Genomic DNA, 27,498 nt, shown 5'->3' with positions numbered 1-27,498 from the left:
GCACAGGCAGGAAACCTGGCTAATTAATGTATTTCCAACTATAGCAAAACAAAAGCTGACACACACAAAAATGTTGACTTTATTGCAGGAAATCTTAGCTTGTGGCTGAGGCACTGTTAAAAATTATTGAAATTCCATACATAAAATGATACTCCTAGTTTCCCCAACATATTCACATATTTTTAAAGATCTAAAGGTATTCTTTAAAATGACTGTGCAATTTTGGTATTGTGACTTGCATATTTTACCCTTCTGTAAAGCTGGATATATTGAAATATTTTGAACAATTGAGAATCGAATGCTAAGAGTATCAGTGCTGCATAATTTTAACAATTTGCACTTTAAAAGGTATTGTTGAATTATGATAATAAAAATCCTACTGCTGTATTAAATGGAGAATTAGAGATTACAAATGTTTATTCAAGATAGAGGGCTCTAGTTACCCTATATATTAAACTAAGAGCAGATACTGCCACCTAGATAAATTCTGATGCTTTGGTTAACTAGATGTTGGTTTACCTTACTTTTTGAGAAATGGCAACAACAAACAGTAGTGGCTTGGTACAAAAAAAAAAAAAAAATGAATGATAAAGGATCACTTTAAAAACCCATGTAAAAAATAATTTTCTTGGGGAAAAGATGACCCGTTTTGCCAAATAGCAATGATTAAGGCTTTATTCAATTTTTTAAATGCAGAAGACAAATTACTCTTAGAAATAGGAGGAGAAAACTTTGTAAGGCATAAACAAAAGCTCCATAATCCTGAAGTTTATAAAGAGGTAGAAGAGACGTGCTATCAGCAAGACTTGTAACTTTCTTGTTATATTATTTCTTCCTGAGTTCGGGAAGAAGAGGAGATTGTTCAACACCTCAAGTAAAAGCACAAATAGGTTTTAGTTTAATAGGTAAAATAATATCACTTAATATTTTTTTCTAAAAAGAGCATTACATTATAATCTGTTCTGATAAACCTCCTAGCAAACAAAGCAAACTAACTCCACTCCCCACTCTTATTCCTAACAGCAAAAAAGAATGTTGCCTTTTTTTTACTCCAGATTAGAATCCAAAATCAGCAATATATTCTAGGAGCATTCATTTATCAGGTTTAGAGAGGTTTTTATCATCTTTGGACTGTTTTAGCTCTTCTTCAAATCTTATTTTGTTTTCCTCTGTTACTCCTAGAATGGTTTCAATGTCATCAATGGCAGTCTGTAAATGAACAATAAAAATAATATTCTTTTTTTAAAAAATAATATTCATTACTTGAAGACCTCTTACAACTCTTTCCCCCACCTTAATTATTTCTCCTTTTTGGATTTGAATATAATTTAGACTAGTTAAACTCAAAGTGTATTTTGCCAACTAGCACCCATCTGTGCCATCAGTCCTGAAATGAGTAAAAAAATTGAGAGTAAGAACTTGGAAACCTTTATAGAAATTTTTACAGCACTAAATCAAACCCAAAAAATGGGCTTCTATTTTATACCTCTTTAATTTATTTCATTTTTTTAGTAATTCCAAAAGTACTGATCCATGATAGGTTGGAAAAACAAATTCACTACAGATGATTTGAGAAGCTCTTGTCTAGTCATCCTTAAATGAGGGCTAGTAGACTGATGGGAGTATTTACTCCCATTGGTTTTTCCCATTGGACAGAAAAATGGCACCTTTCCCATTTATTTAGCTATTTTTTTTATTGAGGTAGTATTCACATACCTTAAAATTCACTCTTACAGAGTTCAACTCATGGTTTTTAGTATATTCACAAGAAACTATCATTACTATACAATTATAGAACATTTTCATTACTCTATTTAGAAACTCTGTGCCCATTAGCAGCCTTTCCTTATTTTCCTCCTCCCCAAGCTCCTGACAATCTCTAATCTACTCACTATCTCTGTGGATTTGCCTACTCTGGATATTTCACATAAATGGAATCATAGGGATCCCTGGGTGGTGCAGCGGTTTGGCGCCTGCCTTTGGCCCAGGGCGCGATCCTGGAGACCCGGGATTGAATCCCACATCGGGCTCCCGGTGCATGGAGCCTGCTTCTCCCTCTGCCTGTGTCTCTGCCTCTCTCTCTCTCTCTCTGTGACTATCATAAATAAATAAAAAAAAATTTTTTTAAAAAATGGAATCATACAATATGTGGCCTTTTGTGTCTGACCTCCTTCACTTAATGTTTTCAAGGTTCGTTTGTGTTGCAGCACAGATCAGACCTGCATTTCCTTTTTATATCTGAATAATATTCCATTTTATCTATTATCTATTTTTACTTTGATTGTTTGCACTTTAGGTATTGTACCTAAAACGGCATTGCTAGCTACAAGGTCATGAAGATTTATTTATAGCTGTGTTTTCTCCTAAGAGTTTTTTATTTTTATTTTTATTTTTCCTAAGAGTTTTATAGTTGTGGCTCTTACATTTAAATTTTTGATCCATTTTTATTTAGTTTTATATATGCTGTGGAGTAGAGGAACAGCTTCATTCATTTGTATGTGGATATCTGTGTTTTGTGTTTTCTCCAGTACCATTTGTTAAAAAGACAGTTTTTTTTCCATCAAGTTGTTTTGGCACCCTTCTTGAAAATCAGTTGACTATAAATGTATGAGTTTATTTTGGACTCTGAATGATCTATGTCTATTCTTGTGCCAGTACCACACTGTCTTGATTACTGGAGCTTTGTAGTTAAGTTTCATATATTGATTTTTTTAAAAAAATATTTTATTTATTTATTTTAGAGATAGAGTATGGAAGGGGTGGAGCAGAGGGAGAGGGATAAGTAGACTCTGGGCCAAGTGTGGAGCCCCACTCAGGGCTCAATCCCATAATCCTGAGATCATGACCTGAGACAAAATCAAGGTCAGATGCTTAACCGACTGAGCCACCGGGACACTCCATTGTAGTTAAGTTGAGAAGCATAATTCCCCTTTGTTGTTCTTTTTAAAGATTATTTTGACTATTTTGGACCCTTTGCATTTCTACAGGAATTTTAGGATCATTTGGTAAATTTCTGCAGTAAAGCCAGCTGGGATGCGGATAGGAATTGGTGTTGAATCCATAGATCAATCTGGGGAGTATTATTTAGATCTTCTTTCTTTTATGATGGACAGATCTTGTACTTTTTTCTGTTAAATTTGTTACTAAGTATTTTATTCTTTTTTATGCTATTATAAATAGAATTTTTAAAAAAGTTTAAATTTAAAATTAAATTTATTTTTGGATTGTTCATTGCTAGTATATAGAAATACAATATGTCTCTGTATTGATCTTGGGTCTTGCAAACTTTCTCAACTTGGTTATTAGATCTAATATGTTGTTTCTGGGTTCATTAGGATTTCCTAAGTACAAGATCATGTTATTTGTGAATAGAGATAGTTTTACTTTTTTCTTTCTAATCTGTATGCCTTTTATTTCTTTTTCTTGCTTAATTGCCCTGGCTAGAACCTCGAGTACAATGATGAATAGAAGTGGTGAGGGCAGATATCTTTGTCTTGCTCCTGATCTTAAAGGGAAATCTTTCAGTCTTGCACTGTTAACTAGATGTTAGCTATGGTTTTTCCCTAACCCATAGGTTGAGGAAGTTCCCTTCTAATCATAGGATGAGTGTTTTTAGGAAATTGTGTTATATTTTGTTAAATGCTCTATCTGCACCCCCTTCCATTTTTATTTAGTCTTTATAAATCCTTTATAGAAGGATTGAGAAATTGCAACAACAAACAGTAGTGGCTTGGTACAAAAAAAAATGTTGTGTGGGTTTAAAAAAAAAAACAAAAGGTGTAGGAGAGTGAACTCATTTTACTATTGCCAGCAGCTTGAGGCTCAAGAGTGCTAATTACTAAAATGAATCTATTCCACTTTTCAGGTTTTGTCATTATTTCTACTTTGTTAAGATTTAAAGTTTTTACCTTTAGACATTTTGGTAAGAGTAAAAAATATCAAGATAACATTGTTTCACTTGAGAAGGCTAGAAACCATGAGATTTAACAGCTACTTGGAAACATCTGACTTGAGAAGGCTAGAAACCATAGAATTTAAGCTACTTGGCAACATCTGACTTTTGATAATTTTGAAAGTCAGGTAAATGGCAGAGAAATAGCCTTCATTTTGTCAGTAGTATTTGACTCTGCTAACCTCATGTCCAAGCTTGGGGTTTACCAAGTCTGTGTGGTTTTGAAGATAAACCACCTGTCTTAGTCTGCAGGCCCAGGCCTGCTATAACAAAATACCATAGACTGGGTGGTTTAAGCTGCAAAAATTTATTTATTATGGTTCTGGAATCTGGGCAGTCTCAGGTCCAGATGCCAGCCAATTCAATTCCTGGCAGGAGCTCTCTTCCTGGCTTGCAGACAACCATCTCTTTGCTGTATTCTCTCAAAGTGGTGGGGGTGGAGACAGGTTAAGAAAGCAAACAAACTCTGTTCTCTTATAAGGGCACTAATCACATCAGGAGGTCCCCACCCTCTTGACCTCATTTAAACAATACACCTCAAATGTCCCTTTACCATATATCATCACATTGGGGGTTAGGGCTTCAACATGGAAATTTTGGGAGAACATAATTTAATCCATAGCACCATTTGATTCTGGTTATTATATTTGGATAGACTAGACTGATCATGTGCTTAGAATTTTGCACATGGCAGTAACTGATGAAATGATGCTAGCTGACAGTAACTTAGAATATAAATGAAGAGATAGATCCTTTCAGACCAGTGAAAGCTGATGCAACACTGGGCCTATTTTTCATTGAGTCTTAGTCATGTTGTAGGAAAAGCAATGGTCATTCTTTCAACTCATAAAATCACATTGAAGAGGAAAGCATTATCATTATTATTACTGTTATTAGAGAGACCAGGCCCTAGTGCAAGGAAAATACATTCAAAGTTTACATTTTTAGCTTTCATTGGGCTTTCCATTTAAGAGAAAGATCACATGTGGTTTCCAATTGAGTCCTTTGAGTTACTTGACCAACTTGTTCAAACATGATGAAGGCCCATGCTGGGAATCAGATGCAGATTTTTGTGATCAATACCAGCTGTTCACAGAAACAGACACAATGATCAATGGAACAGAATAGAAAACTCAGAGATGGACCCACAACTATATGGTCATCTAATCTTCAACAAAGCAGAAAAGAATATCCAATGGAAAAAAGACAGTCTCTTCAACAAATGGTGTTGGGAAAACTGGACAGCCATGTACAGAATGATGAAACTGGACCACTTTCTTACACCATACACAAAAATAAATTCAAAATGGATGAAAGACCTAAATGTGAAACAGGAACCATCAAAATCCTAGAGGAGAACACAGGCAGCAACCTCTTTGACCTCAGCCACAGCAGCATCTTACTAGGCATGTCACCAGAGGCAGGGGAAACAAAAGAAAAATGAACTATTGGAACTTCATCAAGACCAAAGGTTCTAAAAAAAAAAAAAAACAAAAAAAAAAAAACCAAAGGCTTTTGCATAGTGAAGGAAACAATCAAGAAATCAAGAAAACTAAAAAATCTATGGAATGGGAAAAGATAAAGGGGTAGTATCCAAAATCTATGAAGAACTTATCACACTCAACACTGCAAAAATACATAATCCAGTTAAGAAATGGGCAGAGGATATGAATGGACATTTTTCCAAAGAAAACATCCTTATGACTAACAGACACATGAAAAGACGCTCAGCATCACTCATCATTAGGGAAATACAAATCAAAACCATGATGAGGGGTACCTGGGTGCCTGTCAGTTAAGCATCTACCTTTGGCTCAGGTCATAATCTCAGGATCCCAGGATGGAGTCCTGCATTGGGCTTCTGCTCAGTGGGGAGTCTGCTTCTCCCGCTCCCCTCTCCCTCTGTGCTCACACACACACTCTCTCTCAAATAAATAAAATCTTAAAAATAAGAAACAACATGATGAGACACTACATCACACCTGTCTGAATGGCTAAAATTAACAACACAGGAAACAACAGATATCGGTGAGGCTGGGGAACCCTCTAACACCGTTCACAGGAATGCAAACTGGTGCATCCACCCCGGAAAACAGTATGGAGGTTCCTCAAAGAGTTAAAAATAGAACTACTCTGTGATCCAACAATTGTACTACTAGATATTTATCCAAAGGATACAAAAATGCTGATTCAGAGGGGCAATGCACCCTGATATTTATAGCAGTGTTATCAACAATAGCCAAACTATGGAAAGATAAAGAAGATGTGGTATATATACACAATGGAATATTGCTTGGCCATCAAAAAGAATTAAATCTTGGCATTTGCAATGACGTGGATGGAGCTAAAGTATATTAAGTGAAATAAGTCAGAAAAAGACAGACACCATATGATTTCACTCATATGTGGAATTTAAGAAATAAAACAGATGAGCATATGGGAAGGGGAACAAAAAAAAAGAGAGGGAAGCGAACCAGAAGAGACTCTTAACAATAGAGAACAAACTGAGGGTTGATGGAGGGAGGAGGGTGGGGGATGGGCTAGATGAGTGATGGGTATTAAAGAGGGCACTTGTGTGATGAGCAGTGGGTGTTATATTTAAGTGATGAATCACTAAATTCTATACCTGAAACCAACCTGACACTATATGTTTAACTAGAATTGAAATAAAAAATTGAAATAAAAAAAATACGTGTTCATCTCTGTTCAGCCTGTGTTTCAAAAACTCTTGTGTGGTTCTTGTTCCTGTTTTCTTGTTCTTGTTCCTGTTTCTAGAGTTTGGAGACTTCTGATCAATTACATACAAGTAGTTTTCATGGACCAATATCTTTAAAGGCCATTTGGAAGCTTCAAACAGGTTAGTGATGAAATTTCTGCTCCACTTTGAACAAACAGGGTGTACAAGGCCCATGTATATGCTGAGGGGTTTTTCTGTTTCTCCCTACTATGTATTATCCTTCCTGGGGTCTCAGAACTCCTCTGGCTCTAGAAACATGGCCTCCCCAGGAATCCTTGGCCAGACACTGCATTATCTGAAATGTAAATAGGTTACATTCAGGATTTTTTTGTGGTGACTGTCTCTGTTTTGGTTTCATTGTGACACTTCAGCTTCACCTGTGATCTCAGATAGCCCTGTTGTCTTGTAAACTGGGTTTTGAAATGGCAGCAACTTAAAACAAGCCTACTATATTTCAAAGAAAAAAATTTCAAACTATTAAATTTAACTAACAGGTTCAGTGGGAACCTTATAATATTGACCCTGTGCATTATAAGATCTGTACTGCTTCACAATAAAAAAAAAATGGTTTAGCACTTGTTTACAATACAGCATGAGGTATTTTCAGTCCTTGTATAGAAATTAACCAGAATCGTTAGTTAATTAACACCTCACCTTAAAATTGGTCTCGCCTTGCATATTAGGTGCTGATATTTCTTGATGGATGATGAAGAGATTTCGAGCAAAGGTCATGAGGACCCCCTGGAGATCTTCACCGATTGTTCTGTTAATGATATCCAAACAAATGAGTTTACCAACGATTCCCCTCACATGCTTAAAAACAATCACCCTCTCATTTGTGCCTGTCTGGTGGTGGAATTTAATGAGTATTTTCAATCTCACAAGGTGGCAATCTTCAGGGAGATATGAAAGATGAGGCTCCATTTTAACTTGTCAACAAAGAGGATTTGTGTAATAAATATTTTTTATTAATCAACTTAGCAGAATATAAGAATAGCTTCAGTCATTCCTAGCAAAAGGCTACCACTGAGCTAGGATAGTAGTATTAGCTCATTTAAAAAAATGTTGAAATCAGCTGAAGAGAATTGTTGCTAAGTATAATTCATACCCAACAATTTCCTTGTCTACAGAGATACTTGCACCCGGCATTCTGGAGACTTTTGTCTGGGGCTTATTTTCTATTTATGAGTATGCTCCATCCCTGTTCCTAGGAGAATGTGTCTCATTTCTGAATAGCCAGCTTTATAAAGCTGAACACACACTTGAAGATTTCAGAGATAATTTGCAAACTATTCTGTAAAATTACACATGGTCAGTGAACATTCCCCAACAGCTGGAATGTTGTTAAATTTTAACTTTGTAACAAAATGCAGGGTATTTTTTTCTGGTTATTTTGTAAACTTTCTGTATCAAAGGAAAAAAAACCCAGATTAAATAAATGGATTGATTTTTAAGAATTGTTCTGTCCTGAGGGTACAACACAAAAGAGCTGCCTCTTAAGGCAACTGCAAAGAACTTGGGTTACTTCCTTCCCAGTTGTTACCTGTAAAATAAATAATTTTAGAGTGTAAGGCTTAAACACCCTTAGAATGGCTGCCGTCCAGCCTGATTAGGCTTTTTTCCTGTAGGTCAGGCTAGGAGCAGAAAGTTTCCCAGGCCCCAGGACGGGAGACTTTGTCCTGCCACTGGCAGTGTGACTTTGGGAAGAAAGCAGCTTGAGCTCTCTGGGTCTTTCTTTCTTTTTTCTTTAATGAAGGAATTGGACTGGATTAGTGCTTCCAAACTTTTGGAGTTACAGTCCCCAAATCCAAAGACTGTCCACTCTTGCTTCTCATAGTTAGTGAACATTAGTATTATTGCCTTTTTTAAGAGAATAGCCAAAGGCAACTTAGAGTCCATAATTCTTAGAAGTGATTTGTACTTTATTGCCACAGAGGCAGTATGTAATAGACACCGGGCACTTTTTAAAACAGCTGATTCCTGGGCCCCAGCAGATGAATAAAATCAGATTCTTTGGGTTTGGGATCCAGGAATGTATAGTTTAACTGAGACCCCAGATGATTCAGATAGCTAACTAGCTAGATATAGAAAGAAGATTGAAGCCCATACTTAAAAAATTTGTGTGTGTGTGCATGCGTGTGTGCGTGTGTGTGTGTGTGTGTGTGTGTGTGTACAATGCTGGGCCCACACATGGATTCATGGCCTCTTGCCATCTCTCCTTAGTCTCCTGGGGTCCATGGTCCCCAGGTTGTAAACCAAGAGACTGAATAAACTCTAAGTCTTAGGGCAGCCCCAGGTGGCTCAGCGGTTTAACACCCCAGGGTGTGATCCTGGAGACCTGGGATCGAGTCCCATGAGTCCCATGTCAGGCTCCCTGCATGGAGTCTGCTTCTGCCTGTGTCTCTGCCTCTCTCTCTCTCTCTCTCTGTGTGTGACTATCATAAATAAATAAAAAAAAAAAACTTAAAAAAAAAAACTCTAAGTCTTTTTCCATATTAATTCATTTCTAGAATTTCCTTCATTTTTCCTTCCTTGAAATTTCTTGAATTCTGCTATTCCCAGAAATATACCAGTATAAATGGAATCAGTATGAAGTTATTCTGGCAAAGCCAAACCACAGAATTCTGGTAAGGTCATCCCTCTGGGAGCCCTTCCCTTTCCTAAAGAGGTGGCTAACATTCTTCACCTGATGTGAACTGATTGTAACAAAACCAACCAGCTCATGAAAAGCCTCTCCTTAAAGCTCTAGAGAAAATCCACACAACACAAAGAAAGTTTGTATTTGCTCATCTTTTCTTTTTCAATATGAGTTCTAGAAAAGACTTTCTCCTGGTCATTGTCTATTAAATAATTTGTTCTCAACCTCCATGTTCATGTATCAGTGCAATTCCTGATGTACTAACTGTAATTCCACCCATTTATCACATACCTAAGAAAGTACAGCTGTATGCAAGTGAGAATTTCGGGGGTAATCTTGACTCCTACCTAATACTCAGAAAAAGTAAATTAACGCACTTGGTCTAAACTTGCATGGGTAGTGATGAGCTTTACAGTAGGCTGAGAATCTCTATTCTATAATAGGGTTCCCCAGGTAAGGTAGCCATACCTTATGGGAAAAGTACACTAGATTCAAGGTCCGGAGACACTCGTAAACCACATCTCTGTTTGAACACCCAGTTTGTTTTCTACACTAGGAGAGTCAGTTAATCCCCAGGGTCCTTCCTTTCCCCAATATTCTCTGGTTCTATGGCTGGGGGGAAAGGATGAGAAAGATGAGATAGGAAATAGTAGACAAGGCTCTAGAATCTTCAGGAGGCCCACATCCATCAACAGTGCCCTTTCTGTAGGATATGTGAGTAGCAGTACCATCTAGAAGGTACACCAGCAGAGCTATTTCCACCACCAAAGCTAGCCTGCAGGTCAAGATATTCCTGCTTGAAGTCTCAGGAGCAGGTGTAGGGATAGGGTAGTTGGGCGAGCTCCTCTTCATCACCAGTCTAATTATTCATTCTGTAGGCTTCATCATCAAACCAACTTTGCTGCTCAGTTTGATGATTGGGGAATTTCCTTTCTCACATAAGTATCTTCTGTCTCCTAAATTCCCTGATGCTGTCCTCTTGCCTGGTTCCTTGGTGCTCAAGTACCCACCTGGATACATCTTGTGACTCATGCTGCAGGAACTTGGCCATCCCTGTTAACACTATCCCTGTCTCATCCTGTCAGTTGTAGGATACCAGTTCTGTTCCTGCATGTCAGCCTCTTCTGGGTTCTGCCACTTGGTGACAGGCTTTCTTCATGCCATCCCCTTACTGGCCTGGGTCTGTAAATGCAGCTTCCTCTTTGAGCTCCTATGGTGGTGCTCCTCCCAACAAACTCCCTGGATATCCGTTCACTCTCTGTAGTTGACTTTTCCTGATGCTGTGAGCTGTTGCTCTTTGGGATGATGTCCTGGGGCCTGGACTCCCTGGGTAATTGGCTTCCCTGGCTGCTCTCCTCCCTTTACCTGAAGGGTCCTATCCCTCCCAGCTTCATTTCAGCGCATGAGAGGTTGTGTAATTCCAGTCCTGGCCCAGCTTGTTCTTTGCAGTTTACCTTTCAGACCAGCCAGTACCTGTTAGGGCAGGGTTCCTGTTTCTCTGTTCTGATTTCTAGTTCTTGTACTTAACTAACCTACTTCTCTGAATTCCTGAGTTTAGACATGTACTTGGACCTGGAACTTTACCTGCTTAATTAGACTCATAATTCTGAAAATACAAAGTTCTTATACCCCAGCTTGCCAACTTTAAATCCATTGACTGCTTGATTCTCTCAGTCCTGGTGACTGCTGGGTGGCCTGTGTCCTGCCACAATCCTGGGCACATTAACTCCTTTACTTATTTACTAACTGTCCACCCATGACCATGTCAGTTTCATGAAGGCAGGGACTTTCTTTTGGTTCACTGCTATATACCTAATACCTACAATGGTACCTGGCACTGTTGATAAAATACTTTTGAATTTTCTGGTAGTGAGTATAGGGCAGGGGGAAAGTGGAGGGATAGAACATTACTGGGAAGCAAAGGGCAGCTCCTTCTCTACACATGCACAGAGGTATCCCCGGCTCTGTTTTCCTCCTGGACATGAATATCCAGGCAGATAAGATGAATGTATACTTGTTGGGTGTTAGGCCTTATTCCTGTTGCTCTCCTGACAGCATAACAAGAGGAAGACAGCTTAAAATGAACAGTGAAGGGACTCTCCTAACATGACCCAGTAAATTTTACATGTTTATGGGACTTTGGGGAAAGGTGGGGACTGGAAGGGATGACTCAACCAGCCAGCTCTCCACTAAAGTGAAGAGAAGCATTTAAGACTTTAAACACTAGGTTGAATTGTTAGCCACATTCTGACTACAAAGTGGGGGGGAGTCTGAATATCACTGCACTGATAAGGGCCTGTCATAAGTGACAATGCTGTGGTAAAACAAAGGACTGTACTTAGGAAAGGGGAGTGCGTGTCCTGTGCATGTCTTTGCCCATTTCAGTGTGCAACTCTTGGGACCAGTTTCCAGGGGATTGAGCACCTAGGAGAAACTGAGGCTACTCGGGACATTGGTGCTTAGTAGAGGAATTAGCTCTTACTTGGTTTTTCATGAGACCAGATCTTAGTGTATGTATGCATTTCAATTTGAGGCCACAATGTCTACACTGGTATAGAAGTCACAAGGAAGAAAAATATAGGCAGAAACAGTTTCCCAGTAAATTAAGATAATTTAAAAGTATCAAATGGCCATATTCCAAGATATGAAATAAGATCGTGTCTCTAAACTACAAATCCTAGATCAGAAGGCAAATTTGCTAGCTCTCCAGAATATGCTGGGGAGAAATTTGCAGGAGATAGGAAACAGAGCAGCCTCCTGAGTGCTGCTGGCAGGACTCTTAGCATACATGCATCAAGGGCTGACTGGAGTTGAGGAAGGGCTATGGTCCCTGCCTTTTGGGGGAGCATCTTGCCAAGTCACCAGAGCACTTTTCTAAGCATACCAGAATGACACCTGCCCTTCTACAATATGGATGTCTGATCTGGTTCCTCCTCAGTCAGATTTATTGTGTCTTGTATGTGTATGTGTTTGAGTATAATATGTTGTTGGAACTAGCCTCTTTCCCATAAATTTTGGATAATCAGTTATATTTATGAACCCCCACTGACACATCTAAAGTCATTTTATGAAATACTTGAAGATCTAAATAAAACAAGATAGACTTCCAATAAATCAGTATGCTGATTAAAATGCATGAGAAGCATCATTCTTATTGGATGGTATAGTCTATTTTCATAGTTTATCACAGCTCATAGACACACTTCATACTCACAACATTCCCAACTTGTTTCTCTTCAGGTGTTCATATAATATAAAAACAGTTCCTTGTCTCTCCTAGAAAATTTGAATAGGGAGAAAAGAAATAGCATATTATCTCAGAAGCAAAGAAAACATACTACACTAAAACCATTAAGACTGATTGGAATTAAAATCCAGAGCTACCTTCAAATATTGTGAAAAGCACATTTTGGGAAGCTGTCTCCTGAGTATGGAATAGATACGTTCTGGAACAGCAATGTTGTTGTTGTTAATTTAGATATAATTTACATATAACATTGTGTAAGTTGAAGGTATATGCCTTGATCTGATACATTTATATATTGTGATATGATTACCACTGTAGCCTTAGCTAACACTTTTATCACGTTCTATAATTATTTCTTCTTTGTGGTGAGGACATGTAAGATCTAGTCTCTGCAGTTTTGAAGTATATAATACAGTATTATTGACTATAATGACCATGCTATGCATTAGATCCCTAGAACTTACTTGTCGACTAGTTGCAAGTTTATACCCTTAAATGGTATCTCTGCAATTCTCCTACTTCCCAGCCCAATAACCACAATTTACTCAGTTTCTGAGCTCAGCTTTTTTAGTTCCAAATATAAGTGATATCATAAAGTGTGTGTCTATCTTTTTTATCTCACTTAGCATAATGCCCTCAATGTCCAATCATATTGCAAATGGCAGGATTTCCTTCATTCCCATGACTGAATGATATTCCATCATATATATACATACATATAAAATATTTTCCTTATCCATTCACCCATCAATGAACACTTAGGCTCTTTCCATGTCTTGGCTATTGTGAATAATGCTACAGTGAATATGGGGGTACAGATAGCTTTTTGAGATACTGATTTGGTTTCCTTCAGATATATGCCCAGAAGTGGAATTGCTAGATCATTTGATGGTTATATATTCAATTTTTTGAGGAACCCCTACACTGTTTTCCACAGGGGCTGAGCCAGTTTGTATTCCCATCAACATGCCCAAGGGTCCTCTTTTCTCCATAGCTGTGCCAAAACTTGTTATCTCTTGTCTAGGGCAGTGTTTTGTTTTTATTTTATTTATTTATTAATTTTTAATTTTTATTTATTTATGATAGTCACACACACACACACACACACACAGAGAGAGAGAGAGAGAGAGAGAGAGAGAGGCAGAGACACAGGCAGAGGGAGAAGCAGGCTCCATGCACCGGGAGCCCGACGTGGGATTCGATCCCGGGTCTCCAGGATCGCGCCCTGGGCCAAAGGCAGGTGCCAAACCGCTGCGCCACCCAGGGATCCCTTGTTTTGTTTTAAAATATGATCTTCAGAACATCTGCATCAGAATTATCTAATGTGCTTGTTAAAAAGGCATTTTCATAGGCATCATCCAAACTCAAGATCTTTGGGAGGTAATCTGCCTTTCAGTTTACTTCCTGAGTGATTCTCATGCAAATCAAAATTTGAAAACCACTATTCTGAGAGCAATGGGTAAAAATATATAGGGAAACAATTTATTGTGTGGAAAATAATTTGTATTTCAATGGAAAACTAAGTGTGGTCTATGGCACACCCTATTGCCTTGATTCTATGGAAGAGATTTACAACTCTCTAAATTGTGGGTGACTGAGAGACAAATTCTGGGAGAGGTTCAGTTGATTTTCCTCATCTGCTCCCCTTATGGAAAAACCAGTTTTTTCTCTATTTGCATGTCCATTTCAGTATTCCTGATCTATAAAGATGTCTTGGGTTTTTGGATTTTTTTTTTGTACTGGTTATAACATCTGTCTGATTTTTCTGTTAAGTAAAATACCATGTTTTTATTTTTGGATGTGTATAAGAGGCATGATTTTATCCTTTTTTGAAAACTATCTTTAAACTGTTTTCTCCAAATAAATAAAAAGTTAACTCTGGAGTTGTCCAGTAGTGGAAATGGCTGTCCAGTGAAGTTGTAAACTCATCATGGAAAGTCTAGAAAAGAACTATTTTCAAGATTTGGTAAAAGAAATTACATGTTAGAATTGAGACTGTTGACTCATTTTGTCGGGGAACATGGGCATTAGGACAGGCATTGGATTAGAACAGTGGCTCTCAATGCTGGCTGCATATTAGAAGCATCTGAGTGCTTTATTTTGATTTTTAAGATAATGCATTATAATATTTTTATCAGTATTAGTAAGTATTTTTGGTGCTCCCTTAAATTTTGTGCTCTGAGTATGGGGCCTCACTTGTCTCATCCCAATCCCAGCCCCACTGGCCTTCTGTACTTTTTAAAGCTCCTCACTCAGGTCATTCTAATGGGCAGTCAGGGTTGAGAACCACTGACTAGTTTATCTGTAAGGTATCCTTTGCATCCCTTTCTGTACTGTCCAATATGGTAGCCACTAGGCACATGGGGCTAATGAGAACTTGAAATAAATATGAGTAGTCCAAATTGAGATGCACTATAGCTTTCAAAATGTGAGTACAAAAAATGTAAAATTATCTCATTAATAGCTTTTATACTGATTACATATTGAAATATTAGTTTTGTTTGAGGAGGGAACATCCTTTTCTTGATACTGATTTCTGAATCAGTAGGTAGGCTAGGTCATGCTGCAATAATTTTAAAAAACAAACTCAATTCCTAGTTGTTTGTAATAACAAATATGTGGTTCTTGCCGGTACTCTACTCTCCACATGAGCTGGCATGGGTCTCTGGTCACTGTTAGTATACTCAGGGACCCAGGTGAAGGAAGCTCTGTCTCAGTGTGCTTCCATGATTTCTAAAGTAGGAAAATGGACATGGCAACTCATGAAGTAGCCCTTGAAGGCTTCTGTATCGAAAGGACATGTATCACTTCTGCTTATATGTCATAAGGCCAAGTAAATTATTTGGCCATACTTGACTTCAGGGAGAGGGCTGAGGAAGTATACGCCTATTATGTGCCTGGAAGGAGGAGAATCAGAACATTTGTGAACAGCTCTAATAATTGCCACCACCATGGCAGTACCCTGGCCTGAGGAAATGATTGCTGGTGGTTATGGAGCTATTTAGGACCATGGCACACTGCCTATGTATGTGTGAGACCAGCCCTTCCCCACACTGTCACAGGCGGTAAACGTGAAACTTTTCTCCATATGGCTTTCATTACAACTTCATTTCATTAGGAAATCAGTGGGGGTATTCTGTTGCATTACAGAAATACCAAGAACAAGACCCACCAAGTTGCTCACAAACTCTATAATCCTTCCTTCCAATATTCAGCAAGGAAAATACACTCGTGAGGCGATCTCATTTCCCTGTTTTCCCCCTCAAGAGTTTGAGTACGAAACATTGGAAATTCTGTGATCATCAGGAAGAAAGACATAAATGTCAAGAAACAAGGACTTTTGAGGATTCTTTTGATAACATTGACAATTGATGTATTAACGTTGCTTCTTTTTCTGGAAAGAGCACCCACGTTAAATTTGACCAACAGTGGGAGTGGGTAGTGGAGGCTTTTTAGACTTAGCATAACCCAAAGAGGCAATAATAGTTTAGAGAAGTTAGTATTAAACATAGCTTTTTTTTTTTTCCTCTCTCTCTCTCTTTTGTAAGGTAGAGAGACATGGGGGCCACAGAGAAGTTTGTGCTTCTTCAGTTGAAGAATACATATAGGGTGCCTAGATGGAATATTTTATTTGAAATCATTCCCAGCACTTTTGGACTGGGTTGTAATAATATTTTAGAAATACAAATAGTCTTTAGGGGAAAGACTATAGGGGGAAAAGATGCATAGGGAACACCCTTGGTGTAAGAGAATCATGTTTGACTTTACAGATTCAAATGTTAGTTCCACAAAGTGCCTGGCTGTGTGATCGTGGGAAAGTGCTGAAACCCTTTGAGCCTAAATTCCCCCGTGTAATGCAGGAGAAATAGTAGCTTCTTAGAGAAGAGATTGGAAGATTGAAGAGGTAATGAAGTTAGTGCTTTGCTCAGTGGCCAGCACATAGCAGATGCTCTGCAAATACTGGTTCATCACCCATCTCTTCAGAAAAAGGCAGTTAAGAGAACAAGAGGACAGCTCAGACTAGGGCTGAACCCTGAATCTAAAAAGATGAGAACCCATCTCAGGGAAACTGGAGCAGGAATACTGTTGGAGAATCTCCAGTGACTCCTTTTTCTCACCTTAGAGTTTTAGGACTTCGTATTTTTCATCTCTGTCTCTCTTCTTGTGCTTTCTTTATATCATTTGTTCTCTTTCTCTTTTTCCCCACCTCCCCCCTTTTTGTGGATTCTTCCTGTGTTTGGATTTTATCCTCTCTCTTTAATTCATATTGTTCTGTCACTCCATTGTCCCCAATCCATATTTCTCTTTCTCCCTCATTTCAGCTCTCATCCTTTGTAGGATGTGTAGCACAGGTGACCTGGAGACAGAGCCAGTTATGTCGTGGGTGCCCCTCTGCTCCTCTCTGTCATTGTCCTACCTTCAGTGGAACTCCTCCCTCTGCACCCTCCGCTGTTCCCCTGGGGTCATAGCAGTCTGTTTATCATACTAAACTTGTTCTTAGAAATGACTGTGATCGACTCAGAGGCCATAAAGGTCTAAATAACTTATAAATTTGGTGCTTTACTTTGCTCAGAAATACTAGAACTTCAAGTAGAAAGCCTTTAGCCAAAGAAATAAATCTCTAATAATAATTTCAGGCAATAGAAAAATTACGAAGGATATTTTCTCCTGGGAAGGAGACTTTCCCTGCCAAATATGCCTATTTAGAGAGCCTGTTCCACTTTGATATTTTAGAAAAAATGAAATAAAATAGATTCAGAGAAAGCTAACATTAGACTTAGCTATCTTCTGGCATATGGAAGTGTTTTGGTCTAATCAGTTTGGGGCTAAAAACTATTTAATTCCAAAAGGATTCTGTAGAGCAGATGTAACAATTAATTTCAGGTAAATCAGTTCAATCTGGCTTTTTCATTCTTTCTTATATTTTACCAATTTTAATGTAATTTGTAAGGGAATATGAGCTCCATTATATGTGTTTGCAGACAGCATGAATCAATCTAACCCAAGAGCCTTATGCACTCTGATGGTGCCCATGGTAGTGGGGACATTCTATTCACTACTGGCCTCATGCCTAAGGTCATGTGCTTTTCAAGAGCCTATAAAAAAACTGACCCCTTAAAAATTGTATTTGCTCTCAAGTATGAGAAATGAAAATTAACAAATGTAGAACTGAATGTCTCTAAATCAAAACATTTGATCAATTATTTGTTGCTCAATTCTGTCATCTATAAGTGACTTTTAATATGAGAGGTGACTATATTTTAATATGTGTGATGTCATGTGGGATGAGTCTTCCATAAGTAAGAGTGCATAGGTCCTCAGGTCTTGGAATAAATCATCAGTGTCAGAAATTTGAAAATCGGGCGGCCCCGGTCGCGCAGCGGTTTAGCGCCGCCTGCAGCCCGGGGCATGATCTGGAGACCCTGGATCGAGTCCCACGTCAGGCTCTCTGCATGGAGCCTGCTTCTCCCTCTGCCTGTGTCTCTGCCTCTCTCTCTCTCTCTGCATCTCTATGAATAAATAAATAAAATCTTAAAAAAAAAAAAAAGAAATTTGAAAATCTGAATCAAAGTGCAAAATCACAAAACACTATTCCTCAGAGTAACAGGAGTCCCTAGGCACAAAATGGAGGTTTAATTTAGGTAGGAGATATATCCCATTTGCCCTCATCTGGCTACATTAAGGATGAAGCAGCTGGACAGGAGCCATCAGGATTCATTGGCAACAGACCAAAAATGGAAACAAATGTTTTTTTTTGTTTTTTGTTTTTGTTTTTATCAGAATGGGAAGAAACTACTTTATGAAGGTAGAAGGATGCCATGGACTGAATTGCATGTCTCCCCAAATTCATACGTTGAAGCCCTAATCCTCATGTGACTGTATTGGAAATAGGGCCTTTAAGGAGGTAATAAATGTTAAGTGAGGTCATAAGGGTGGTGCCCTGTTCCAGTAGAACTGGTGTCCTTATAAGAGAGATTACAGAGACACCAGATATCTCTCCCTCCCTCCACCATGTTGGGGCACAATAAGAAAGTGGCCATCTGCAAGCCAGAAAGAGTGCTCTCACCAGGAACTGAATTAGCTGGGTACCTTCTCCTTGGACTCCCAGCCTCCAGAATGGTGAGAAATAAATTTCTGTTGTTTCAGTCACCCAGTCTGTGGTATTTTGCTATGGCAGCTCAAGCAGACAGAGACAGAAGACTGAGACAGAAGGTATTCATTGATAAGCAGATCAAGAGATGGTTCCCAAAATGTCTCCTAAATCTGGTGAGCTATAGGGCTTTTGCTTTACCAAGGTGAGTGTGCAGGTTTGGGACAGAGCTGAACGTCCCAAGACCAAGTGCCACCCCCTGTAGACCTATTTACCCTTTCCCAAGCAACAATCAGCTTTCCTCTAAAAATGGGTCAAATTTAAAGGATATGGGCAGCCCCGGTGGCACAGTGGTTTAGCACTGCCTACAGCCTGGGGTGTGATCCTGGAGATCCGGGATCATCGAGTCCCATGTCAGGTTCCCTGCATGGAGCCTGCTTCTCCCTCTGCCTGTGTCCCAGCCATTCTCTCTCTCTCTCAATAAATAAATAAATAAATAAAATCTAAAAAAAAATTTTTTTTTAAAGTTTAAAAAAAATTTAAAGGATATCTGTTTGAAGGGACACCAAATTACTAGCTGCCTAGATTACCCATAGGCCTGTATGTGGTCCACCTTGGCCAGCTGTCAATATCATACCTCAATGTCATAGCCGATGCCATGGGCCTTACACATTTGGAGGAAAACATAGTGGAAAACCAGCGAGAGATTGTCATGTTTCAGCTGGGTGGTCATCACTGCATAGCGACTGGTTGCTGGTGACTGGAAAAGACCACAACTGCATATAAGACTCTTTACAAAACATCTAAGTCAACTCTTAACTTTAGAATAGTTCTAGATTAACAGAAAAGTTGTGAAGATAATACAGAGAGTTCCTGTTCTTCTTTTGTTAAGATTGCAGTGCATTTGTCACATGAGGAAACAAATTGCCTCATTTCTGTTAACTGAAATCTGCTCTTTATTTGGATTTCGTTTTTTCCTAAATCCCTTTTTCTGTTCCTTGATCCCTTCCAGGATACCACATTGTATTTACTCGTCATGTCTCCTTAGATTCTTTTGGGCTGTGATGATTTCTCCAACTTCCCTTGTTTTTGATGACTTTGATAGTTTTGAGGAATCTGGATCAGGTGTTTTGTAGAATGTCCTCTGTTGGTATTGTCTGATGTTTTTCTCCTGACTAGACTGAAGTAATGTATTTTTTGAGAAGAGGACTGCCATAGGATCACCTCATATCAAGGGTACATGACTTACCTTCGATGATGCCAAGTTTGATCACACCAAGGTAGTTTTTGCCAGGTTTCTTGCTATAAAGTCACTTTTGCCTGTTTCTGTACTATATTCTTTGGACTGAAGTCACTAAGGGTAGTCTTCCTTCTTGAGAGGACCAATGTTAGAATTTTGGTTCCAGCTGCTTTCTTTGCTTGAGAAAGTGCTAATCTTTATCTTGCTTGCTTATCAGTGGGAGCTATCCCAAAGAGACTGGTTATGTTTGGCCTGATGTATTTCAATTATAATATTTCCTAAACACATTTAAAATTTAGTATGTATAAAATAACGTAATAGATCCTGGCAATTTTTTAGCATGTTCTTTGTGAGATGTGACATTCGTCTTTGAAAATCAGATATGTTTATCCTGTGATAACTGGAAATTTGGAGAATAGCATGTAGGGTCATGGACAACCTTAGGACATGGAAAATGAAGGTGCCTGGCACAGATTTTGAACTTTGAGGGCCCTTGGGTGTGGAGCAACCAGGTGCTTGCCCTTGTGTAGTGACTTGGAACAGGAGAAAGAAAAGGAGGTGCTGTTGGTCCACAGCTGGCTCTAAGGATCATAATAACCTGACACAGTCTGTTGTGAAATGTCAAGGCTTGCTCTCTCTATCTCTGAGATGGTGCAGGGGAACTGGGACTGACTGAATGCCCAGCGGAGTATGGACGCGTTTCCCCTGCCTGTATAACACATATGCATACACCCACTTTCTCTCTTTCTCAGATTTCACATTTACATGTGAATGAATTCACATTCATTTTGTGACGCATATCCCCATATATGTTGTCTTTTCCTTCAACACTTACAGAAAATACTGTATCTGATGGTCATATTTTCAGTACTCTTAAGCCTGTTCTTCCCACATATAGGTAGAGTTTACATCTATAAAAATGTAAGGGGGGCAGCCCGGGTGGCTCAGCGGTTTAACGCCTGCCTTTGGCCCAGGGTATGATCCTGGAGACCTGGGATCGAGTCCCATGTCAGGCTCCCTGCTTGGAGCCTGCTTCTCCCTCTGCCTGTGTCTCTGCCTCTCTCTCTCTCTGTCTCTCATGAATAAATAAATAAAATCTTTTAAAAAAAAGTAAGGCTCCCACAGGTAATGTATCTTGAGTCATACATCTCCATTAGTATTGTCCCATTTGTAGACACTAGGAATTTTATTTTATTTTTTAAAGGTTTTATTTATCTATTTGAGAGAGAGGGAGAGAGAGCAAGCATGAGCAGGGGGAGGGGCAGAGGGAAAAGCCGGCTCCTCACTGAGCAGGGACCCCGATGCAGGGCTTGATCCCAGGGTCCTGGGATCATGACCTGAGTTGAAGGCAGACATTTAACTGAGCCACTTAGGAACCCTGAGAATTTTAATTTTGCAGAAGAAAATCTATTGGACCCTCACATGCCTCACAACTGTATTTTGTTATCACTCTGACCTATCTTGGATTGTTCCCCTGGCTGCCTCCCTGACATAACAAGAGTTCTCTGAAGGCAGGCACTGTTTGGTTTCTGAATCCCCAGGCTGAATGTGATGTATTCAGTGTTTCCTGAATGAAAGAAAAAATGGATGCACGTAATAAGGTGTGTCTATAGCACTTTCCTCTGGCTGCAGAGACTCTTCCAATGTCATTCAGGGGACGTCCAGTTAATGAGTGCTTTGGGGGGCAGGAACGGACCCTGGAGAATGACAGAAAATCCCTAGAGAATGATAGGGATGATTGTCCCCAACAAACTGTCTCTTGGAGGACAGTGTAGCTCTGGTGGGTATCGTGGAATTATTGGTGGGTAATATGAACCGGCTAAGAGAAGTTCTGGCTCAGTTGTTGAGTCAGTCTGGAGAAGCATGATCACCAGGCCCGCTCACCCTATCATGACAGGCTGTGCCATGTTCCTGCCTCCACAATGAAGGCCCAGAAGCTTGAGCTTTTGTATATGAAAGTGAACTGTAAATACTCTGGAATTCCACTGTGGGTACTGAGCATGTAATTGCGTGGTGATTACCATGAATTCACAAGATAATTTCAAGGTTATTTTTGTCTTCTAAAGTTGTCTTATGCTGCCATAGGATATAAACTAGCAAACCTAAGACTAGGCCCCAGTCAGTGAGGGAGAGAGGTAGGCAGGCATCTGGCAGCAGGAGCCAACTCATTGCTATGTATCTTGGCTCCAAAGCAAGGCAGAGAGCTCACTGTCTAGTATTGTTGGGCAACAAATAAGGACAGGCTATCCTGAGGTTTCTTCCTCTCTACAGAGACAGACTGCAGTTCCCCCTCCTCCCAGGCCTGGGGTTAGGATTCATAAAGAATCAGAAAGAAAAGCCAGGATATTTGGTATATCTCTAAGCTGTGTCTTTTCCATTGCCATTGCCATCCTACTCCAGAGCTTTATGGCCTGAACAGCTGCTTCTCCTTCCTACTTGGGAGGCAGGGAGACAAACAGAATTCTGGGGTGAAAAAGTTATGTGGATAGAGTCAGAAAAACTGAGGTTCAAAACCTGACTGACCTTGAAGGTGTCATTTAACTTGTCTGACTTTTGGGGCTTAAATAAGCATCTAGCACAGCATTTGGCTATAGTTGTCATTGCCCTTTCTTTGGAAGCATCTACTGGGCTTGGAGCATTTAGGACCTCCACTAAATGTAATTTCCCAGGCTGTTTGTTTCCCCGATGGTACCTGGGATTCCAAGCATTACTACAAGATTGATTGTTTCCCAGACCCAGGCTGGTCAGTGCTCAGAACTCTTCAGTGTCTCCTCTTTGCCTTCAAGATGAAATCCAGACACCTGACTTGGTGTGCAGACTCTCCCACATGGCTCGGGGGGATTGCTCCAACCACTTCTCCTGCTTACCCCTTCCCAAATTCTATGCCCCGCCCCACCTGGTTCATTGCTAGCTCCTAACAGACAATGGGCTCTCTTTAGTCTTTGTCTCTTCTGCTGGGGAAGTCTCCTTCCTCTTGCCACTTAGTGACTGCCCTAGTCTATAAGGCAAGGCCAAGTTCCTTCTTTCTAGTAGTGTTCCCTGTCCCCATCAGTCCACTGTCCTTTCTCGTAAGAACTCCAGCAGCAGGTTGAAGAGCCATCACTCAAATGGCACTGACATGAGGCCTTGAGGTTTTCCATGTGTATGTGCTATCTACTTTATATTTATTTTCAATTCCTTGAAGACAGGGACTTTGTCAAATGTCTTTGCATCCCTGATTTGGTGAAATTCCTGGCTTAATTTAAGAGCTTAGTAAATATGTTATGATAATGCCAATGAAGACGAACACTTACTCTTTTAGACTTAACCAACTCCATAGTTTCTACAGGAAAAAACTATTGATAGTCAAAGGTTGTCTTTTATTCAGCCCGATAGCACAGGTGTGACAATGTTGTGGTGAGGATTAGATGAGTATTTAAAGACATTAGAAGAGGGATGCCTGGGTGGCTTAGCATCTGGGCATCTGCCTTTGGCTCAGGGCCTGATCCCAGGTCTGGGGATCAAGTCCCACATCGGGCCTGCTTCTGCCTCTGCCTCTCTTTGTGTCTCTCATGAATAAACAAATAGTCTTAAAAAAAAGACCTTAGAACAGTATCTGGCACAGTGAAAGCAGTCAAAAAATGTTAGTGCTTATTATCATTTGTTAACTAAATAATTTCACAAATAAGGTAAGTTATTTAAAATAAAAACCAGCTAACAAAAAAAAAAAATAACCAGCTAACAAACTTTTTCATCAGAAAGGGACTTAAGTCAGAAAACCTGAGCTTTTCTAGTTACTTACCTTTATGACTTTGGGCAGCTTACTTACTTTTACATAGCTTCAGTTTCCTAATCTGTAAAATGGGGATGATAATCCCTGTCTTATCTGTTCCTTGTGGTCATCATGGGGATCAAATAAGCTCATGCCTATTTGAAGGATAAAGCATTATGCAAATAGAAAACATATTTTTTAAAAGGTTGACTTGGGTAATCAACTGATACTATAAAATCCATTTAGGTTTGCTGAGGAAATCACAACCTAAATGGGATTTTACAACATGGGAAGACTCCTCCGTGACCATCTGGCCCATTCAGTGTGAGTCTTGGCCTAACCCAGAGCAAATTAGAAGCCAGTGTATAATGGCAGTATGCCTGGAAACAACCTCATCACAGGGGGAGATGAAGCCTCCTTTGGAAGAAGAGCTTTCTTTCTGGCCTTAACCAGAGACTTCTTTAGGGATAAGCTTAAACTGTACTCTGGGGCCAAATTACTGACTCTCAGCCAGTGCAAGGCAGGTTGCACAGAGCAGTGGTCAGACACACAGGCTTTAAAGCCTGGCAGGCTTGTCTACCACATGTGCTTATTGAGTGACCTTCCATAAGTTGCTTAACATTTCTTAACCTCAGTCTTCTTAAGTAAAAATGAGTGTTGGAGGTGCCTGGGTGGCTCAGTTGAATAAATATTTCTGTTGAATAAATAAATAAAATCTTTTTAAAAATAAATAAGTAAAAATAAAAATGAGTATAATAGCCTGAGTGGCTCAGCCTGGGGGCTCAGTCAATTAAGTGTCTGACTCTTGATTTCAGCTCAGGTCAAGTGCCACATTGAACTCATGCTGGGTGTGGAGCCTGCTTAAGGTTCTCTCTCCCTCCCTGCACACATGCTCTCTCGTAAAAGAAAAAAGTAAGCATTATAACAGCCCCTGCCTAACATATTGGGTTGTATAAAGATTCATGTAAAGTGCTTAGTTACATACCTGGTGTGGAGTAAAGGCTTAATACATTTTGGATGCTTTTATGTTATTATATGTATTACAGTTATTTGTTGGCCTGTTTGTGTCTTTTGATAAACTCGGAGCTCTTTGCTGCTTATCCTTAGATCCTCTGTACTTAGAAGGGTACCTGACACAGTGTAGGTGTTGAATAAATCTACTGAGTTTGCTTGTAGTTAGTGCCCATGGAAAGTATTAACTGATACCTGAGGTAATGGCTGATGAGGACTTAGGATGTGACTTCTCACAATATTACTTCTTTCTAAAATATTTTGCAAGAAAAAGCCCTTTTAATGAAAAGCTGCAGCGAGTAGGGATGGGCCCTTCTTGTGTCCCCTTATAGGAGATAGTAGGATGCCCTCAGCATCCCACTGTACATGAGACTACCTGGGCTAGGCATGGTACAGAGAGAGCCCCATTTAATAGGCCCCATAAGATCAAATCCCTCGAGAGACCTTGGCATTCACTTAGACCTCCTTTATTATACAAAAGAGGAAACTGAGGCAGAGAGTGATCAGAATTCATGATCTGTAACTTTCAGACCAGTATTCTTCACTCCAAATTCCCATTGGTTACATTTGGAATGTGTAGACATTTTAGAGGCTAGCCTTTTCTAGTAAAACAGGGAAAAACTAGAAGAGAAAATATTATTGGTAGAAGTCTAGTCTTATTAAACTACCTTTCTAAATCACAATCTAACAAGAATGCTTCAAGCCAAATAAAGGAAGCTCGAAATACTCCTTTTCACTGGAGAATATAATTTTACTTCAGCCACAATTTAAATTGATTTAGTTCTGAGCACCAGCACTTGAAGTGTAGAGCATATTCTATTTTCGCCATGATACTTGTTTTGACAGTGATACATTTCAGTTGACATAGTTGAAATCCTTATGTAATAAATCTCTGCCTGAAAATTAATCATGTTTATAATATTCTGAGAATTAATAACACCCATTGCTCAAATCATTAACTTAAAAAAGGAGCTTCCAAAATCTGTTCTCGGCAGTAAGGGACCACAAATAAATGAATGTTTGATAAAATAATCCAAGTAGCAGTTTAACAAGCGTAAACTTGAATGTGGTCGCAATAACACAGAACTATTGTTTAAAGGTTGGCAGAGGCTGATGAGGTTCTTATTTCAGTTACGAAGCAGGCATCCACATGCATAATGAACTGCTCTCTGAATTATTAATGTGTTGCTTATTTAGCCTCATCTGTCTGGAAGATAATGTATCCTAACTCTAATGAGTGATTGGTTTTGTACATAATTACAGTAGCAGCAGTAGCGGGGAAATGTGTGCCTTCAAAGAAGGAGTTCTAAAAATAAAGTCATCACATAAACTCCGTTGTTGTGGCATTCTATCAAAATCAAACCCGAAGCATTTGAGAATTCATAATAAATTACAGGAGACAGAATCATTATTAACATCATAATTTAACACAAAAGGTTTTACTTAATCATTCATTACAGATCATGTGCTGTTAAAATGCTTATAAATTACTAGGGTTGTTTTAAGATGTTTGCAAATATGTTCCCTTTTGGCCACTCACCCACCTGTGGTGCAGAGGGTCCACAGAGAGAGAGGAGTAAAAACAACTGAAAAGAGTAATGCTTTATCCTCATTTTGATAGAATGTTAATTAAAAGTTAAAAGTGACTTCTTTTCTAAAACATGCATGTCTGGGACTCATCTGACCTGGTTTCTGACTTCAGGTGGTAATTGTGGAGGACACTAGATCAGAAGCCCATGCACCTGGCCTCACTGGCTGTACCTGATAGTTTTTTGCCACCTGTTTCTGATTTGGGACAACAGCTCTTTGTAGAGCCCAGAATAGTCTTTGCTTCCCCCCAGCATAGCATATTATTTAAAGGAATAGGCTCAAACCAGAGGCATTTTGTAGGCATTATTCCCAGTGTGGTCTCTTTGTCATTGTGGGTATGTTGTCAGTACCTTTCCTTTTTCTTCTGTCTTCAAAGGGGTCTGTCAGCTGACTGATTATAAACCTGATGGCATCACAGCCTGTTCACACTTGTTCAGGGAGCTTCAGTTTGGTTGTAAATTGCATTGTGTGTGCAAGTATGGATGCTTTTAAAAAATGGCCTATCCTGTGTGTATGCATGCATGGGAGCACATACATGCACAGTGGCACCAGGGTGAGAACAACCATTTATCTTTCTAAATCCAAAAGCACTTTCAATTTATTTGCACATCAGAAAACTTGCGTAGCTTTTCTTTAGTGATTGTAGAGACATTTGAATTATTGAAGATCATAATGCTTCCCTCTTGAGTGCAGGCAATTCCTAGAAGTGTTTAAGACTCTTGATCACAAGAGAATTCCCGTATGTTGCCTGTAGCTAGGATTGAAACCTATAGGCAAAATGGGGAAAATGGGAAAGTGCTTCTAATTCAAAGAACAACTGCTTATAGCCTTCTGAAGCAACATACTTAAATGTAGCAAATTGTCTTGGAAAGTCTTGTATTGAATGCTAAGCTTCCAGCTTCCTTTTAGAAATGGCATGGAGTTAGGTTTGTTAGGCCACAAGGCTCAAGTTTTACTGCCGTACCTCCATCCAGCATTGAACTTAGGGTCCTGTAGGTCCCTTTGATGAGGATGGGGGTCACAGGTGGAGTTAGACCTGGTTGATTCTCAGCGATGTCCTGGGACATAATTAAAAGGGACCTGTTTCTCCTCTCCGGTCCAACTCTGCTTTTTTTTCTCTCTCTTTTTTTAAAGATTTATTTATTTATTTGAGAGAGAGAGCATGCAAGTAGGAGGAGGGGCAGAGAGAGAGGGAAAGAGAGAATCTTAAGAAGGTTCCAGGCCCTGCATGGAGCCCAACA

At 39.4% G+C, this 27,498-nt stretch overlaps 1 protein-coding gene and 1 long non-coding RNA gene across 14 annotated transcripts in view; one reads left to right on the top strand and one right to left on the bottom strand.

The window, feature by feature from the left end:
- IQCH (IQ motif containing H) overlaps positions 1-27,498 on the bottom strand; it is a 214,018-nt gene that overhangs the window by 11,806 nt on the left and 174,714 nt on the right. For 4 of the 12 annotated variants that reach the window (XM_025472383.3, XM_035708687.2, XM_035708684.2 and 1 more), the window contains 4 exons: positions 19,303-19,425; positions 12,542-12,603; positions 7,344-7,452; positions 80-1,209 (listed from right to left, as the gene is read on the bottom strand). In XM_025472383.3, the coding sequence (XP_025328168.1) occupies positions 1,093-1,209; positions 7,344-7,452; positions 12,542-12,603; positions 19,303-19,425 (411 nt within the window). In that variant the 3' untranslated portion in view covers positions 80-1,092. Of the gene's footprint in view, positions 1-71; positions 1,210-7,343; positions 7,453-12,541; positions 12,604-19,302; positions 19,426-26,180; positions 27,025-27,498 lie in introns of those variants that run through there. The other 8 variants (XM_035708692.2, XM_035708691.2, XM_049104104.1 and 5 more) reach the window with 5 other exon arrangements.
- Positions 1-27,498, top strand: part of LOC112675708 (uncharacterized) — an 88,998-nt gene that overhangs the window by 18,164 nt on the left and 43,336 nt on the right. Inside the window, exons 2-3 of one of the 2 annotated variants that reach the window (XR_003146018.2) lie at positions 6,728-6,809; positions 7,373-8,146. This is a non-coding gene — a long non-coding RNA (uncharacterized LOC112675708). Of the gene's footprint in view, positions 1-6,727; positions 6,810-7,372; positions 8,147-27,498 lie in introns of those variants that run through there. The other variant, XR_004810739.2, reaches the window with a different exon arrangement.

The sequence above is a fragment of the Canis lupus genome, chromosome 30 (assembly GCF_003254725.2).
Source record: "Canis lupus dingo isolate Sandy chromosome 30, ASM325472v2, whole genome shotgun sequence".
Taxonomy (NCBI): Eukaryota; Metazoa; Chordata; class Mammalia; order Carnivora; family Canidae; genus Canis; species Canis lupus.
Note: the sequence above shows the minus strand (reverse complement) of the source record. Positions and strands in the feature narration are given on the sequence as shown.